The following is a 19,650-nucleotide window of genomic DNA, read 5'->3' as shown; positions in this document are numbered from 1 at the left end:
AACGTTAACTTCGGTTGCACCAAAGCTATAATACCCTGCACAAATACAAAGGCTCCTTACAAGCACTTGATACCGATCGTTCAATTTGTATGGCAGCTATAGGATATAGTAATCTGATCTGATAGATTGCTTCGGAGTTTATATAGCTGCCTTAGAAAATAACTCATGCTAAATTTCGTGAAGGTAACTCGTCAAATGAAAGAGTTTTCCATACAAGGACGTGGGTTTGATTGTTCAGTTCGTATGGCAGCTATATAATACAGTGGTCCGATATCGACCGTTCCGGCAAATGAACAGCTTCTTAGTGAGAAAAGTACGGATACAAAATTTTAGATCGTTATCTCAAAAGCCGAGGGAATAGTTCGCATATATACAGGCATACGACAGACAGACAGACAGGCGGGCATGGCTAAATCAACTCAGCTCAGGATGCTGATCATTTATGTATATATTTTATAGGCTCTCCGACGTTTTCATCTGGGTTTTACAAACTTCGTTGGCAAAATTATTCAAAAAAATAGAAAATAAAAGTTAAAAAATAGAAAATAAAAAACATAATAAAAAATTTAAATATTTTCAGCAAGAAAATATTGAAAACTATAGCAAATAGTATGTCAAATGATTCTACTACAACAAGTGCAAGTTCAGCACATAAACAGCAGCAAACAACTAAAAATTGATAAGCCAAGTAACGATAGAGCATGGGAGAGAGCAGCGTTATCACGCTGAGTTGCAGAGCTACAAACGTCGCAGCTAAGTACGATTTAAACCTCTCTTTACATTATTTTCATTTGCCAGCGCTTGAAGCATGGCTTGAGGCAAGTCAGCGCTTGCTGGCTCAGCTCAGTTCTCAATTTAGTTTCGACATGTTTCGTTCACGGCAAAGTGCGTTTTTACAAAGTTTCCTGCTTTTAACCGTTACCTTGGTGTTTTTGCTGCTGCATAGCAGCACCACTGAGGCGTACTCGGGTCTAATATCGCCCGATCCAGGTGTGTGAAAAACAAATGCTACAAAAGTGCAAGTTCAAGTAGCAAAAATCAAGTAAAAAAAAAAATTAAAAATATTTATATTTATATATATATATATATAAATGCAATTAAATACAACTAAAAAATACTTTTAGAAAAATTAAGTGTTATATGTGTTCGTATTAACGCTAGGCATATATATTTTTCGCAACATCTTGCTCATTGCTCAACCCTTTCTTGTTAGATAACCCGGGCAAATGTATTTATCGCGGCGATGAGCTGAAGCTTGGCGTGAATCTGGGTATTGCGCCGTGTCAGCGCCTCACTTGCAATGAGGACGGCTCAATATTTATTGAGGGGTAAGTTCGCGCATTGCGGGAAAAATTTTTTAATTAAAAATGTATGATTTTAACTTAAGGAATATTGAAAAATGCCGAAAAACTTGTATAACCATTAATAGATTTAAACGGCTGTTAAAAAAAAATAAATAAATAAAAAAAATAGTAATAATAAATAAATAAATACTACTTATGTTCAGGGTTGCAAATAATGCATTAAAACAAAATTGAATTAACATTTGAATTAAATTTTTTTATACCTCATACCGGAATAAAATAAATTAAATAAAAAAATAATAAAAACATAAAAAATTAAAAAAAAAAAAATTTTTTAATCCAACAACTCGGATTAGAAATTTATTTTTAATATCAACCACTGAATTGAAAAATAAAAAATAAAAATTTTAATCTCAAACATATATGTAATTAGGAATACAAGAAAGAATCTGTTTTAGAACTAACATTTTTTAGCGTTCATTCAAATCAACAAAATATATTTTTAAGTTTTTAATTTTTAATCTCAAATATTATATCTTGGCATAAAAAATAGAAAATTTAATTTTTAATTCAAACAACCGGATTAAAAATTAAATTTTGATTTTTGGTTAATTTAATTAGTAATCCAAATTTTTTTAATTAATAAATTTGCAACCCTGCTTATATTATAGTTTTAAAAAAAAATAATATATTATGTTAAAAAGATTTAATCAACAGTATTATTTAGTGCCAAATAACTTCATTAGTGGTTAAAAATATTTTTTTCAAACAAAAAATACAATAAGCGAAAACATTTTTAAAAAGTTAAATCAAAACAAAAAAAAAATATTTTTGAAGTAAACAAACTATTTCGTATTTAATTTTTATTCATAAATACTTCTCCGTGTGCTTTAATTTTTTTGCAATAAATTATTTCGAAAACGTAGTTTTTTTTTTACTTAGCAAAAACCAAAAAAACCTCTAAGGCGGAGACCTCCACGTTACAATTAGTTGCTCCTATTTAGAGCGATTTTCCTACACTTGTCTAAGAAACTATTTTTCAGAGTACGAAATGAAAAAAAATCTTTTTATATATATATATATATAGAGATAGACAAATATTTATGCACATACTCGTACATATATATACGAGCATACCAGAAAGTGCAATGCAAGAGTGCACTTATCACTAATGAAATTATTTAATTGAGTCAATTAAACAAACATACCACAGAAAACTCAATTATTTACTGCACTTTTTCCGCTAACTTTCAATTTTTCTTTGCCGCACACAACCACTTAAATAAATATACATAAATACACATACATAAGTAAATACTTTAGCTTTGCTATAAAGCAGCACATTCATTAATTTAATTGTCGTGTCACATTTCTTTGCATTCATTGCAGTTGCGGCCGGTTACGCATCGAGAACTGCAACAACGGCGAGCGCATGCACATGGACCAACCGTTCCCGGAATGCTGCAAGCTGCGCTACAAGTGCAAGAAGCCCGACGGCTCGCCGTACTACATTGAGCGCGACGCCTTCGGCAGCGTGCAGCAGAACAAGCTGAAGCGCTGACTGGAGAGCAGCAGCGCGCGCACGAGAGAGCGGGAGAGAGTGGGAGCGCAAGAGGGTGTTGATCAATGATCTGGTTGGACGTGAGCGCGTAGACGTGTTGGCGCACTGAGCGCATACAAGCGATAAATCTTGCGTTTGCAGTTTAGGCTGTACGTTGGTGGTTGTTAGTGCTGATAAGGCTTAGTATGGTTCATTTGTGTCGCTTAGATTTTTCGCTTAGATTTAGAAATAAACAAAAGCATATTTATTGTCAACAACAAAGTGACTACATAGATTGGAGAGCATATGGTGGTGATTAATAAGCAAACAACTGTGCTTATTACTAATCGGCAGTCAGATGTGCTGGCAAAGGCCTGAAAGTAGTTTAGGAATAGAAGGAAACTGCATTTGTGGCAACTCGTTAAGAGAGTCACAGTATGTATGCGAAGCAGCAGGTTTGACTCGTATTGATAGGTATCGGGATAGGTGTTGGATGGGCAGCACTATTCAGTATGCAGTTTTCAAACTTTTTAAACATATTTTTAGTACCGCAACACCTGTTCTTCAACAAAGCGCAGTCGCAGCTTCGTGTGTTTTTTTTTCAAAAGAGAAGACAGCAAAAAGCAGCGGCAGCTGCGTGTTCATGCTTTTTTTGCAGAAGAGAAGACAGGATGAGTCAATTGCATACTGTTCGCCCAACTGTACTACTAATTGGTGTAGCTGATGATCAGCTGGGTGTGCAATAAAACAGCAAAAGTCAGCAGCGCCACCCTCTCATTTGAAATGAGCGACTGCAGCCTCTTTAAGTAAGCCAAAGAAAGGATTGAAGAAACTGGATTTTCCAACGCTTCAACCATTTTTAGGTATTTTCTTTCACAAGCCCAGCTTGGCACGACCATATCTTAACATTTGCGCGCAGAATGAAGACTTGAGCAAAAATCGGCGCCGAATAACAAGGGCTGTACCTTGTTTTTTTAACACTTTTTGCGCTCATTCGAAATGAATGGTAAGTGTAAACAGCCTCCTGACCCCAGCTGATAATTTGTTAAAGCCCAAGCAGTGGCGCGAACATATGACAGATTGCCTTTGTTTATAAAGTATTTCGCATTGTAATTATATAATAAGTATTTTTTGATTAAAAAGCGACGCAAGCAGACCAAGTTGGGCCAAAAAGCAGCAGCGTACAGAAGATGGCTTATTTATAGGCAATGTCAATAAGCAGGCAATTTGTTGTTGTTAATATATGCAAGTAGCAAGCGTTATTCCTGCATGCTGGCCCATGTGCATTCCGGCGCATAAAAGCCGAAATAACACGGTGCAGCGAGGCGTATGAGCAACATTGCCGCTTAATTAAATTTATGCAAAATATCAGACAACGCAGGAGCGAATCAACGCTGTCATGCAGCAACAGCAAGCCATAACACGTATGTGTGTGTGTGTGTGCGATTATAGTTTTATGCTTTTATGCGCTTGAGTTGCAGCGCCCGCCGCCCCTATGCGTTTGCCAGCGTAATGAAGCGCATCAAATGAGTTTGCGCATTGTCTTCGCTGATGAGGCCACAAAAGCCTACATATGTAGCAAGCAAGGCAATTTCGTCTGCACGTTGCTGTTGGGCATTGTGTAATTTGAAAACATTTTTTTTTTGTAATTCTTCTTAATTGTCACGCGCGGACTACGCGGTTATAAACACTGTGTGCAATGAAGGCTGACAGGCAATAAAACAGGCTGACAGGTAAATGCACGAAGAGTTGGCCAATTATGCGAAGAATAATCGTACACAGCACAGTGAGCGGATGAGCGGGTGTGTAAGAGCAGCAAGCAAGTGGGTACGAATGAATGAAGAGCGTTGAGCCGAGTATTCACCAAGAAGTTGCGCTAAGGATTGTGCGAAAAATAAATGAGCGCTGTCAAGTAACGCTGAGCTGCGCGGTAAGTAAAGATAAAAGCTCAAGTAACATTCTCTGGCAATCACTGGACTGAGCGACGTCTTGTGGTAGCAGACTAGTTTTTTGTGGAACGCATGCAAGGTAAGACTTTCAGAGTTTGGTAAATTAAAGAAGTGCACAAAGTTTGCGTGTGGAAATAGCTTAGCGTTAGGCGTGTCAAAAGTATAAAGCTCGTAGTAAACAATTAAAAGTAGACTTTTAATGAAGCAAGTGTATTAAATTTATATGTTAATTGACAGCTATTAATTGAGAAAGTTGATAAAACCAGATAACTTGTGCAGATTCGTTAACATTAATTAAGGCTGTAGACAGCGCTATGGCTGCGTGAGTTCAGCTAAAAAGTAATGACCTACCAAAACAAGATGGAAATTTGAAAATTTCAAATAATTTCGAAATTTAAAAACTCAAGATTTCGAAGTTTAACCATTTTAAACAATTTCGAAATTTAAAAATTTCTAATAATTTTAACATTTAAAAATTCAAAATTTCGATGTATAAAAATTTAAACAATTTCTTAATTTAAAAATTTCGAAATTTAAAAATTTCAAATAATTTCAACATTTAAAAATTCAAAATTTCGAAATAAAAAAAAATTTGGGTTTGGTTACATTGAATCGCCCTACAAATGGGAAATATATGATTTTTGAAAAATGTGTCAGCCAGAGGCCGTTGCTCAGTCGATAGGAACGGAAAACTTGTTTAGTAAAAATTTTTGAAATGGTTGCGCAGCATAAACAGTTCAATAGAGATCTCTAATGAAGTCAATGCACTTTTCTTTCAAGCGCTCTGCTTACGACCAAACATTCTGCTGACTAAATGTTCAGTATTTTAAATACTGCATGCAGAGTCAGCGTAAACCGTGCAATGGTTAAATAAACGCTGAATATAAGCAAAATATATGTAAATGTAAAAGAAATGCGCACAAACAACTGCAATTTTTCGTTGATTTTATGCAATAAATTAAATTGCAGCGAAATGTCACGCATACGCCATGGTGGGTCAGCGCACAGACAACTAGCAGGCCAAGTGAGAAGAAGCGTGTGGGCGTGAGAAAAAAGCATATAAATGGAACGAGAGAATATAGGAACAGCTTTGAAAGGAAAGGCAAAGCGCATGCGATGGAAAGCGGGTGTAAAAAAGGATTTTACGCTGACTGCAGCGCCTGAAAAAATGTAGTTAAAATTGAGACAAGTGAAGGATGCGCGTGCGAAGTGTGACCATTAGTGCGACGGGAGCGGCGTATGACACAAAAAAAGCAAGACTTGAGGCGGAGGGTAAAAAAATTTATAAAAGCTGCCGTGATTGCGAAAAAATGCTGAAAAACATTTTTATTTGTCAAAAAATACATACAAAAGCACAAAAATGAACAACAACAGCCAAGTATGGTTGAGCTTTGAAACTTTGTGACGTTCGCATGCGTCCACAAACGCTTAATAATATGGCCAACACGCCCGAAGCGCATATATTATACGAGCACACACACATTTACAAACACATGAGGACACACAATTGAAGCGTGTGAAGCACGAGGCAATGCATAGCGAGAAGGCACGTGAAGTTACTCAATATATTAGCACCCTCTTTGCCACCAACGGCGCTATCTGCCACATTTTAGACATATAGCCTCTATCAGTACCACTACTGACACACCTTCAAATGTGTGTATATTATATTACAGCCATTAATTTTGAGTCCGGCTGATGGAAGGAGGTGGCGACAATTTTATATTTGACCATTAAATTAATGACACATAATTTAAGTAGTTTTAAACTAGTGACTTAAGAACTAGTTCGAAAATAGTTTAGGTCAAATAAATTTTAAGTTAAATGCCAGCTGTGCTTCTCGGTTTTTTTGGCACTCAGATGTTTGAAATTATTTTTTGTATGTATTTTCGAATTATTCCATTTTCAAAACTTCGATCAAATTATTTTAATAACTTCAAAAGTAGTATTTATTCAAATTATTTTAATAACCAACAGCAACAGTAGCATTTTTTAAAATTTTGATGCTAACTTCGAATTTGACAATATCGAAAATAGTTCGAATATTAGTAAGGTAGCTATATATTGTTAGAGATTTAATAAGCACAATTGTCAAAGCCCTTCAATTTCGAAGCTTTGTCGAAATACAAACGCTTTGATGCTGACCACGAATTTTGAAATATCGAAAATTGATAACTGCAAAATTAGTTCGAAATTTTGACATAATATGTACTAGTAAAAACTTGAAATAGTAACAACTTACAAAGCAATGTCAGCTTTCGAAATTTTGTCGAAATAATTTTTATTTTCGAAGCAGTAATAATCTTTTAAAAAAATTTCGAAGATGACTTCGAAAAGATTTTTTTATTTTCCAACAGTATAATAACAGTTTTAGGAAATTTCTGTGCTAAAATCGAACTTTGAAATATTGAAAAATTATATCTTCGAAAAGAGTTCGAATTGTAAAAAAGTATATGATATAAAATCTTTAAATAATTGGTTTGTTTATTTTACTGCAATTTGCAATATTCCATTCACAACATTCTGTTATACGCACTTTCTCACTCCTTCTCATAGAATAATACCCAAAACACCAGCGCCAAACTGGATTTGCCAACACATGAACGCTTAAAGTGCTTTCAGCAATTTTTTCACTCAACTAGCATTGCGTGTACATTCATACATATGTAAGTGTATGTATGCATATCTTTGGAACGTTGCCTGCGTGTGGATGCACTAGTTCCTTACGATAATTTTTCAAAATCTCCAACTAAGCAATAGCGCAGCCAAATAGTCAAATAGCCAAGTGTGGAATCAAATTAGTTTTTTGGCTAGGGTTTCGCCTGGCAATCGATAAGTGGCTTAAGGATGGGTATTAGCAGAGATTTGCACAGCAATAAAAATGCAAATGCTTGTACACATGCTGATATACACGTATTCGCAAGGTATTTACGAAGTAGTGAACTATCAGCGCAAAGGGTCTGCATTGGTTATAAATATGCAAAAGTAATTTTAATAAATTTTTACTCTGCAGCCTTTTGACAGTTGACCCATTTTGCACACCTTTTCGTAGCGCACTGGGTTTAGGTGTACTCGCTAGCGTTGCAGAGTTGTAGTTTTTGCAATATTAAGGTTGAAGCACATACTTTTTTTGTGCAATTTCATTAAATTTTCATATCATTTTGTTTAAATTTTACGAGTTTTCGCACTCACCTTTTTGCAATAGTCCAGTAAATCCATTTTGTCACGCAAGCATGTAGCGCCTGATGTCTTCTTATTCAAATCCGTTACCCAGCGTCCCTCTTCGGAGAGGTATTGCGGTTGGAATACTTGGCCAGCTTCACAGAGCACCGCAATTTGTGGCTCCCAACGCGGTGATGCGGCCTGAAAGCACACGAAAAAATGGAAAAATCGTTTAATGAAAAATAAAATATGTACATCAAGTATAAACAAGTCAAAGAACAATTTTAAAAATTGTAAAAAAAAGGTATAAAGTAAAAGGTTTGTACTAAACCAATATAACTTTTTATAAGTATTTTTTTTTTTGGTTTTCACAACTTTCACTTTGATATGCCTGATTACTCTGCTCTCACTACACAAAAGTTGTCGAAGAAAATAGCTTTTGCTTTAAACTTAAATTTTCTTTATTCGCACTTTCATTTATGGTCATTTCCCTGCTTTCGCCGCCATTTTGCGGTGCATTCACGCTCCAATTCGAAATCAACATCAATCATACGCCCCGTTGTCCGCTGGCCGGCGCACGAGTGCCGTGCCGTGTCGCCGCACATTTGTCGCACACTTTAGCAGCCAAAGCTAATTTTTAATGCTCACTTTAATAAGCAGTAAAGCCAATTTCGAAACGTGATAACCTAATTTCACATGACCAGCAGCGGCCATTTGCCATTAGCCTCCTTAGCGCTGACTTCACTTGGAAAATATTACTGCTGCTGGTTGAGTGACTTGTGGCTTTCAATTTTAGACGTTAATTTTTTTTTTGGCATAATGCAGTTTTAAATTTGTATATTTTAAGGAAAGTGGAAATGAAAAAAAAAACTTTTTTGGTAGAACCGTGGAACTATTTTGAAAGCAAAAAATATTATTTTAATGCTCTTTAAGTTATCCAAAACCTTTTTTTAAAAAAAAAAAAAAAAATTATTATATAACCTAAAAAAACTTTTTAATATATAAATAATAATAAAAATATAATAGAAATAAAAAAATAATTTTTTATTATAAAAAAAAGTTTTTTAATACATTTTTTTTTAATAATTCTTCAATAAATACGTAACTTGTTTAGATACCACCATTACAAATATGTATTGAAAACTTTTTTTTTTTGTATGCAAACCGAAATTTGCTGACTTTTTTTGCACGAACATTTTTTTCCAATTTAACTAGTTGCGACGCACTCACTTAATCTAAATCAGAAAAATATGTGAAATATTCATGAACAAACGCTTAATCGAATAAAAATAGCCGAATCAGTGAACCTCAAAAAGGTTAACGCAAACACGCAAAGCGTCCAAAAAATGTTTGTCAAAGTGAAAAAATGCGAAAAATGCGAAAAATTGCGTGCTCTGACAGTCATCAACTAGTTTTGTTGTTACTGCATATTTGTACGCATGCAATTTGCTTGTTTAATGCTTGTAAGCACTTCGGCAAGCGGCGTCATGTGGTAGACTTGAGCACACACACGTGTGCACGCTCTTAGGCGCAGAGCGTGTGATTGATGATCATTTAATTGTGGGCAAACACAAAAAACAAAAATAAATAAAAAAAATTAATTTCGAAATCGCAGAGTAAAACGCTGCGTGGCAATTAAGCAGTGAGGATGAAACCAGACATGTGTTGTAGACAGGCGCGGATGAGAGTTAAAAGGAGAGAGAAAGAGCAGAAACACAGTTTACTAATATGATTTTAGGCTGCCAGGATGGATTGTAGTTAGTAAGTTCAGTCTAAATTCTTGTTATCTAATCTAAAGCCTTAGTAAGACTCTCCAAAATGTGTAATTTCTACTTCGAAGCTTCACAAAGTAGACATGTTATAAGAAAATTTTCACCATAAGAGTTTTGTAACGAGGTGCAGACTTTTTTGAGACCGTTTCAGTCTATTTTTTCAAATGTCTTGCATTACTTGCGATCGAAAATTTGTAGTACCATCCTCGTTGGATAGAAATAATTTCTTCTTATCTCATCGCATCTCATTTTAGCTCATTTCAGCTCATTTTATTACATCTCATCTCATTCCATCTCATTGCATCTCATCTCATTCCATCTCATATAATCTCATATCTCTCACCTCTTCACTTTACAACGGCAACTGCAAAAGACCTAAGTCTGCATATATATGCGTAGTAATACCTCGGTTTTTGAGATATTGATCTAAAATTTTGCACACGCCTTTTTCTCACCAAGAAGCTGCTCATTTGTTGGAATCGCCGATATCGGATCACTATAGCATATAGCGGCCATACAAACTAAACGATCGGGCTCAATTGCTTGTATGGAAAGCTTTGTTATTTGACGAGATATCTACAAGAAATTTGGCATTTATGATTAATTAAAGCAATTATACAATATTCGAAAACTTCGTTCAAATCGAACCACTGTAGCATATAGCTGCCATATAAACTGATTAATCAAAACCAAGTTAAAGATCTTTTTATCATACTTTGTGCTATAAAAAATGTTGAAATGGCTAATATGAATTCCGTCTATTTTATCAGGTTCGCTAAAGTTATAACTGCCGATATGTTTCAGCTTTAGACTTGCAATAGGTGAATGATGTTGAAGAAAGTGCCGAGATGTTTCCAGCTCTTCTGACTCCATACTACTTGGACAGTTAGCGGCAAGATTTGCAACCTTACCACGGTAGCAAATTAGTAACTTTAGCATGAATTTTAGACTGTCTTTATAGTTTTGGTCTCATCTTTTTTCACTCTACAATGTAGCTGCGTGTCACGTGAACTTATAGTTATATTGTAGTTTTAAGTTCTTTTTCGTCAACGCCTTTTTCTTACGCTAAAACAGTTTACCGTGCATTTAACCGGTTTGCGTTTACTCCTTGAAAAATTCGTCGACCATAAATGCTGCATTTTTCGCGCTTTCTTTGCTTTGCTTCCTTTCCTTCCGGTGTGCAGCAGCAGTGGTCTGCGCTCATTAGTTCCACTTCAGTTCTATATAAGTAATGCATTTGCTGAGTGCGTGGCTTATTTGTTATTTATTTTTTGCTGTTGTTGTTGTTGTCCATTATACTCATAGCGGCATGTCCATTTGCATTGTTAATTCGGTCGCATTGTCATACGCAATGCTAATGCGCATTTCTATTAATCACAATTGCAAGTAAAAACCAAGAAGTATTGCGTGCATTGTGCGCATGTGTGAATGTGTGTGTGTGTGTGTATTCTTAAGCGCTTTTTGTTGTTGCATTGCGAGCATATGTTTTCTAAAAATGAATAAACGAATGCCTCTATTATTTTGTTTATTGTTTTGTTGGGTTTTTAGTTTTGTTATTATTTTGTTGTGGTTGTTGTTGTTATTGTTACACTGCGGATGTATGTGGCCTTGTAACAGTTTTTGCTCACGAAGAAATTATTGTTTACAACAAATTTTATGCGTTGCCATTGTGCTGTCATTCAGTATGCTAAGCATGAAATAGGCTCACACACACAGAAGCACCCACTGCTATGCACACACACATACAGCGGAATATTTAAGTGGGTTGGGAAAAGCGCTAAAAAGCTGAGAGTGCAGAAAAATAGTACGGAAGACAAATAGCAGACAACAAAAGTTGACAATATGACAATAAAGCGCAGAAAACAAAGGAAAATTGCTTAGCAATTCTAATTGGGCAATCTATATATATACCATTTATATATATATATATTATATGGATGAGTTATTATAATTGCGCATGGACTTAATGACACAGTATTCCAAAAAGAATATTTCGCAGTAGTGGTACGCAGCTTAATTCCGAATTTATTTCGTGGGGCGTACAGCATGCTAAGTGTAGTGAGAGCTGAGTAGAGGAAACAGCGGCGGGGTCTTGAATGCAAAGGAAATTTTGGGAGCCACAACTCGTCTTTTTTTTTTTGCAGCTTTCTGCCTTTCTTACATATTACGACTAATTTTAAGGCGACTGGTTTTGTTGTTATTACTATTTTTTCGGTTTTAAGTAGATTAAAATGTTAGTCGCTCTTTTCGCGCATTTACAGCGAGTTGTTTGCAGAGCGATGCTCGCACACTACTATATATACGCGCGCGCCTAGCAACGATTACCAAGCGCAACTAACGAAGCACGCATCCTGTCACCCACCGAACTGGGCGCCTCATACGCCTCGTGTTGCTCTGCCGCCGGCCCACGCAGCAGCCTCATTATACTTATTGTGTCCACACTTATTATTGTTTGTTTTGTTTTCTAGTTTTCAGCTGCTTAAGCGCGTTGTTTGTTGTTGTCGCAATTACACTATTGCGGTTAAATGCAGCAGCGAGTCGCATTCTAGGCAGTGAGCATAGAAAAAAATAAAAAAAATTTGTTTTTAGCTTTTTTTTGTCATTTGTTTTGGCCACGCTAAAAGAATTTGGCTGCAGGCACGTACAACAACACCAATAAGTCAAATAATCAGTGACATTGAGCGTGGAATTTTGCTTTTTAGTTTGCTTCCAATTAGTTTAACACTAATTTGGCATGAAAAAATGACAAAAAAAGTTATTTTTTTTCCAAAAGTTGATGGGGAGAAAGTGTTGAAAAAGTGACAATGGGTTATTTACGGACTTGTACCGCAGGCAATAAAAGTAGCTGTCAAAGGCAGAGCATTTTGTTAATAATAATAAATATTAAATAAAGCTCAATGCGCATTTAAGTCTCTAGGATGTAAAATTTAAACCAGAACTATCTTATTTCCGCGAAATGATAAACAAATGGACATGCGTAACCATTCACTAACCCCTCATCGAGTCTAAAATGGTGTTGGCTAAATTCTAGCTGAAAGCACAGCAAAGGCACACAGCCTCAGGCGGATCAATAAAATCCGCTATAAAATTATTAGAAAGGCTCACACGAATATACTTTATATAGAATTATAAGATTTCATAAACCTGTTGAGAATTATAGACACAGCAATGAGCTCAGAACAGTGTGCTCTTCAGCGTGTGCGGTTGCTAGCGAACACTTTTTAAATGTTGAAAATTTTATGAGAGATACTATAAATTAGTTGAGAATTGCATGTTTCTGCGTTATAAGCGAAGGAAATACTAAGTTTAGAAACAAATTTTGCAGGTTTCTTGAAATAATTTTAAGGCATAAGCGTTGCAAAAGATTGAAGTTGGAAAAAAACATAACCACGACCGCAACGGACACGGATTTTTAGCCGGGCAAGAACTGCCAACTCGTCAGCATACTTCCAAACTATTTCAGAAATATTTGCTAACGCTAAAATAATAACAACATTATGGAAAAAAAGAAGCTCAATATCTACCTAAAGACTGCACATAGTTCAGGTCTTTGTGGACACAATACAGATACAATAAGTTTCTAAATAATTTGGCGTAAATTTCAAAAAAAAAAAATTTTATACACCGTCCACTTAGATGTGCGAAAGCTTGCTGCGTGTTTGGCTTAATTTACGCAATTGCACGCCTTCCCTGCCACAGCTTAGGCGCTTAAGCATTTCTAAGCGTCTTTGTCAAGCCACTCAAGTGGATTTCGCTGAGTTCTGTGTTACTTGTGCTATGTGGGCGTCAAAGCATTAGCTCGCTTCTTGCGCAAATCCACTTTTGTCTGTACGCGCACTTTTCCAATTCCAATTCAACAAAGAAGATGTTGAAAAGCTAGTGGCAGAGTGCCATTGTTCGCTGGCGTCAAGCCTTCAAACTTTAAGCGGCAAAAAGCAAAAACAACAAATACAGAATAGCGAATTAAATAGTAGCAACTAGAAGCTGCACAAGAACCAAAAACTTATAAAAAACAACAAAAAACAATAAAGCACGCCGAAAAAAGTTCGCACAAATCCGTGAAAAAGTGTTGAGCATCACAGCAACTTTGGCGCACTCAAACCACAGCAACAGCACTGCAGGCGGCAAACAACAAATACAAAAAAAAACACCAAAAACAAGAACAAACAAAGTAACCGAAGTGATAAAGCAGCAAACTAAAAGTATGACGGCTGATACAAGAATTAAGTGGACGGACGAATTCATGACTGTGCTTCGAAGCGAAAAGTGACCAGCAAGCGCGAGGGTTGGCTTGGCGTTGCGAGTGCGAAAGAGTGGACAACTTAAAGCCAAAAGCAGCAAAGTGAAAGTGAGCGCAAAAAAATTTCAAACGGAAATCGGATGCTGTGTTAGGAGGAACAATGTAGCAAAAGGCTAAGGGCTACAAGAAAATGCGCGAGATTCACACCGTTGATAACAGCTCAGCTGTACTTTACGAGACAGCTAAAGTGTGTGCAGATACGTATGTATATTGGTTTATGCAGCACCGATAAAGCTACTTTTATTGGACGAGACAACGTGAGAAAGATAAAGATAAAGACGGTGATGAAAGCTGTTGCTTTGAGGAAACAGCAAAGAAGCCGAGGCTCAGGCCATGAGTGTGGCAGACACTTGAGCTGGATTACGCACCCTAAGTGCGACTGTGGCCAAGGAAGAAACCGACCGCATTTAGAATAATAACTGTAACTGTAATGCTGAGTGGAACGCTGCCACAACCTAAGACTTAATTTAAGCTGAGATTGATGAGTGAACTAAAATATCGAAAATTACTGAAAATTTGATGCTGCGGCACAGAATTTTACAGTGGCTAAGGCACTAACTCTAAAACTTGGTTGGCAATCGAAAGTAAGGTTCAGCTAGAAACATGGAGCTGGTTTACGGTTTTGAAGACTACCCATTTTTTACATATATACTTAGTAAAACGCGGATCTTGCTCTTCTACGCCGAGTTCAATGAACATTTTCCTTTTTGTAGCTAAGGTTACCTTGTAGAAATCTTTACTATATATATACTTTTTACAATTTATTTGCAGGCTTCACTTTGCAGCATGCCACGGCCATATTCTCGCGTAAATAAGCTGCTTCTAAGCGCGCACAACAAGTTTCTCTTGCCGCGTCTTTGCCAGACTGTGTGTGTGTGTACTCGCATGCGATATTTAGCTGTATATGTGTGCATAACATATTAATTTATAATGAAAACAAGCCACGGCCACAAGAATGCGAGTGAACGCGCGCAGCTGACGTGCAAAGACGCAAAGGTAGCGTCAGTAGGTGCGTGCGTGTGTGTGTTGTTGACGCTGCTAGGCAGCTGCGGTTGCTTAGCGGCGAGAGTTGTTGTGGATTTTGTTTTTTATTTACTTAGCTGTTATATTGTAAATTTTTTTTAGATGATTTCCTCGCATCTTGCGCTGACAAGCAACTTTTACAAGCATTTAATGAGCTCCTGCGGTTTCTTTGTGTTTGTGTGTGCGCTTGCTTGTTGCTTTGTCAGCTATTTTGTTATATGGCGCGTTTTTTCAAGTTATATTTTATTGCTTTTCTGCTTTTTGCTTCAATTTTTGCGATTGCTTTTTTTTTTTAATTTAATGTTATTTTTTAGAGACTTTCTGCAATTAATTTGTTTTTGTTATCTGCTGTTTTTTATTTTTTCTCCTTCACGTCACTTTTTCTGCCATAATTTAATATTATTTCGCCATTTTTGCTCTCCTCGTACTGGTTCTGCTGCTTAACTCCGCATGTGTCATGCAGATACGTGATTTATTAACCGTTACATGCATGCTTACGCACACACATATGCCTACCTCTTGTACAGTAGATGCATGTAGGTGCGTGTGTGTCGACATAATTTACTCTGCACGAATGAGCAAGCAAACTGCGCAAATAAGCGTGAAAAGGTCGAGTGGTTCGGGTAGGCGTAGGGGAAGGTGAAGAGGAAGGAAGTGCATTTAGCATAAAAATATTTATAAATAAAAGCGGAAGCGGTGAAATCCATTGGGCCATGGAAAAAAGTGTTGCGCTGCATTGATACTTGTGCTCATATACAGACATATATATACATATAAAAAAATATATATATAGATATGTGTAATTATAAATATGTGTGCAACTGAAAATAAAAATTATTTTTATTTATTTGTTGTTGTATTGTAAATATAAATGGAAATAGGCGATTTTTTATGTTGCTCAGGCTACGTGACTGAAGGCTAATACGCCAAGGCAACCTTTTGTTTTGTTTTTGTATAAGCAGCGTAAAATTTTTTTTTTGCTTAACCTGAGGGTCAAATTTGTATTTTTATAAAAAAAAGAATATTTGTAGGAAAATGCCTGAGGGCCAAATTTGTATTTTTATAAAAATAAAAAAAATTTGGACTAAAAAAAAATTTTAACATCTAGCGGCTTTTAAATTAAAGTTTCGAGTTAAAATTTTCATTTCGTAAAAAAAATTTGATAAGTGTTCTAGAAGCTGTGGAGAGTCCTCTTTCTGGTCAATTGAAAGTTATCAACTTTAAAAAAAATATTTTGCGGTCATTATTGGCGTTTAAAAAAAAAAGTCTTAAACGACAACATGCTTTCCTTAAGCGTTAAAATAAATTTTGAGTCAAATATCGTGAAATTCGGTAATTTTTATATAAATGTGAAGAGTTAAAACCAAAAAAAATTTCAACTCGAAAAGCGAGAGAAAACTTTAGTATGAGACTATGTTTGCTTGTAGAAAATTCAACTAAATTGAGACCTCGCAGAGTTGAGTGGAAAATATTAAATGTTAATTTGCGCTGAAAATGCGTAAAAAACAACAACAACAGCAACAGCAAGGTGTAAGCCGTTTACCTTGGTTTTGCGTGAAATTGAATGTTGCGTATACGCAATGGCAAACGCACGCGCCACAACAAAAGCACGCATATCTAAGCATACGCAAAAATGTGGCGTGGCCTAGTTTTGGTTTACTTTTTTTTCTATTTCATGTTGTCGAAATAATGAACGTGCACGGCAGGCCGTCAGATTGGAGGGTGACCACCAAAGAAGAAGTTTGCTTTTGATGCATGCATTTATTTGGTTGCCTGCTTGTTGTTGTTTTTATCGTTGTTGTTATCCACAACAGCTGCCAGTGCCGTTAGTTGCGCCGCTGCGGTGAAATTTAGCTCAGCCGCGACCGCAATTGACGCAACACGCAGCGACTGTCGCCAGCACAGGCAGGCAGCATAATGATGTTGCTGGCGCAAAAGAAAGCGAAAACCAAAAAATAAACTTTGTGCTATAACAACAACAAGCAACTAATGAATAAACACAGCAAATTCTAGCTATGAGAACCGCAGCCAAGCGGCGCGCAGCAATCTTGCCAGGCGTGAGTTGGTGATTGCAGCTGTTGCGCAGCGACAACAACAACAACAACAACAAAAGCGCTAAACAACAATTAATTTCGCAGCATATTGACGCTGTCCGCCACACTAACGCTGGCCTTGCTTGCCGCGAAAAAGCAGGCAGCTCGACTAAAATGAGGCTGTTGCGGTGCAGGGTGCATAAGGGGCGTTTGAGGGTGTGGCAGTGCTGGTTTGCTGTTTTTCAAATTTTTTTAAATTATGTGCAGCTGCTGCACCACATACCAGTTACACACACACACATGTAAATTAACATGCATGGCGTTGCCACACATTTGCAGCCACAACAGAAAAAGTGCAACAAATAAAACTGCCAGCAAACTGCTGCTAACGCTGCATAAAAAATTAATCAAATGCTGCCAGCGCACATATGCAGGAAAAAATCCATGCTGGGCTTGTGTGTGTGCGTGTATTTGTGTTGATTTTTGCACCAGCGCGTCAGTTGGCCAACGCGAAAATGTTAATAATGCAAAGTTCTGCTAGCGAGTTTAATTTATTTTTTTGTTATTGTTTTTGTTATTTGGCATGCTTTGTTTTCGGCGGCGTCTATTTGCCACAAACCTGCGGCGCATGAAAAATGAACTAACTTTGCGCCGCAAATCGGCAAAAAATGTGTCAAATATTTGGCACAAAAACATTTTCACACAAAATTGTCGTTATGATTTATTTGCGCGTAAATTGATACTTTTTTGTAGAAAACAAATTGCTAAAAATTCAGTTTAATTTAAAATTTTTAAATTAGCGTTGCTCAATTTGAGTTTTAATTGTCAGAAGTAGTGATAAAATAAGGAATTCCCTGAATGAAAAATTTATAAAATCATAAATAAATATTTAAATTTACTTTTATACATACATATATTGTAATAAGAATGTTTTTTGGTTTTTTTTATTTAATCTAGAAAGAGAAGTGTCCTTAGCGGCATATAATATTTTCAGTGAAAAAAAAATATGAAAAAATTTCTAAACAAAAATAAACAACGTTAACTCCGGTTGTACCGAAACTTAAAAGTTTGATGGATCAGTTTGTATGGCAGCTATATGCTATAGTGCCTCGATCTGAATAATTTCATCGGAAATTCTACAGTTGTCTTGGAAAATAACCCGTACGAAATTTCGTGATATCTCCTCAAATGAAAAAGTTTTTCATACAAGCACTTGATTTCGATTTTTCAGTTTGTATGGCAGCTATATGCTATAGTGGTCCGATTTGAATAATTTCTTCGGAGATTACATTGTTGTCTTAGAAAATAACTCATGTGAAATTTCGTGAAGTTATTACGTCAAATAAAAAAGTTTTCCATACAAGTACTCGATTCATATATACGCACAGACGAACAGAGGGACAGCCGTCACGCTGATCATTCATGTGTATACTTCATAGATTCTCTGCTGTTTTTTTTGGGTATTACAAACATCGCAGCAAACTTAGTATACTTTGTTCAGGCTATAAAAATATATTTGGAAAATTTCGCATGTTTTGTAATGGTTATCAATTTTAAGTTGTGTGTTGTGTCACAAAGAAAATATCACCAAAAATGTTTTCGTATTAATTATATTATATATATATTATGTTATATATATATATTAATATATATTAATAAACTTTTTTTATAAGCTGATGAAGCATACATTTCTGCGCGCATCTAAACGCTCTTTTAAATTTTCCACCACATCTCGTTTCATTCTGCGTACTTCAACTGTCTCTCTTCCACACCCACTTCCGCCGATTCCGTTTCCTCATCTCAAAACACTTTAGCTTTGCTCAGTCAGTAAGCCACTAAAGTTTATGTCTTTCTTTTAAAGTTAGCGCTTCTTCCACTGCCCCTAAATGTATGCTGCTGCCGACGGTCACCGCTAGTCAGGTTACATTATTCTTAAGCTTGATTTGAAATATCGATATGCCGACAAGTATTTATGCTGGCACAATGGCATGTACAGTTAACATCTTCATTGTCACACACACTCACACATATACACACACAGCAAATACGTGCCATTGTTCGTGCCATTCATTCAACTTATTGACATTTTTCGCGCGATCTTGACATATTGTGCAATTTGCGCTGCTTTATGGGTGAGAAGGTGCGCTGGAAACGCTCAGCTATTGTGTTAAGCTTTTCGCAAATTTATTTTGAAAACTTTCATAAACTTCTATGCTCATACATATATATATTTCCATTTCTTTCTTTCCCCACTTCTCTGAAAGTTGTAATCAGTGGCAAAAGCTGAAGTAGGAGCGCTAACAAAAGAATATACATATGAATTATTGCAAGTGGAAAAGTGTTTGTGTGAAGCAGGAGATGTTCAATTGTAAAACGCCTCAAGGTATGCAATATGTGTATGAATGAATTGATAACAACGAAAATGGAAAATGGAATTTGATTTGAAATTTATAATAGTTAAGGCAAAGTAAAGCTAAAGCCTTAGAAAGAGTCAAACAAAGACAGCGTAGTCCATCAGGCGAAGATGCAAAAATTCTATATATGCATAGCAGCACTAAGTTGGGTAC

The 19,650-nt window shown here is 36.1% G+C and overlaps 2 protein-coding genes across 11 annotated transcripts in view; one reads left to right on the top strand and one right to left on the bottom strand.

Annotated features, from left to right (window-relative positions):
• Positions 1 to 19,650, bottom strand: part of Appl (amyloid-beta-like protein) — a 137,827-nt gene that overhangs the window by 37,899 nt on the left and 80,278 nt on the right. For all 10 annotated transcript variants that reach the window (XM_070110531.1, XM_036359330.2, XM_070110529.1 and 7 more), the window contains one exon: positions 7,986 to 8,156. In XM_070110531.1, the coding sequence (XP_069966632.1) occupies positions 7,986 to 8,012 (27 nt within the window). In that variant the 5' untranslated portion in view covers positions 8,013 to 8,156. The remainder of the gene's footprint in view (positions 1 to 7,985; positions 8,157 to 19,650) is intronic.
• Positions 833 to 3,126, top strand: LOC106620101 (uncharacterized). The gene is made up of 3 exons (XM_070110205.1): positions 833 to 990; positions 1,214 to 1,328; positions 2,694 to 3,126. Exons 1-3 carry the CDS (start codon positions 867 to 869, stop codon positions 2,863 to 2,865), a joined length of 411 nt encoding a protein of 136 aa, XP_069966306.1. The 5' UTR covers positions 833 to 866; the 3' UTR covers positions 2,866 to 3,126.

The sequence above is a fragment of the Bactrocera oleae genome, chromosome 5 (genome assembly GCF_042242935.1).
Source record: "Bactrocera oleae isolate idBacOlea1 chromosome 5, idBacOlea1, whole genome shotgun sequence".
Taxonomy (NCBI): Eukaryota; Metazoa; Arthropoda; class Insecta; order Diptera; family Tephritidae; genus Bactrocera; species Bactrocera oleae.
Note: the sequence above shows the minus strand (reverse complement) of the source record. Positions and strands in the feature narration are given on the sequence as shown.

Coding starts and splice junctions, on each gene's coding strand:
- LOC106620101 (XM_070110205.1), top strand. CDS start 867: ATGTTTCGTTCACGGCAAAGTGCGTTTTTACAAAGTTTCCTGCTTTTA. Junction 991..1,213: donor TCTAATATCGCCCGATCCAG/GTGTGTGAAAAA, acceptor CTTTCTTGTTAG/ATAACCCGGGCAAATGTATT. Junction 1,329..2,693: donor GGCTCAATATTTATTGAGGG/GTAAGTTCGCGC, acceptor CATTCATTGCAG/TTGCGGCCGGTTACGCATCG.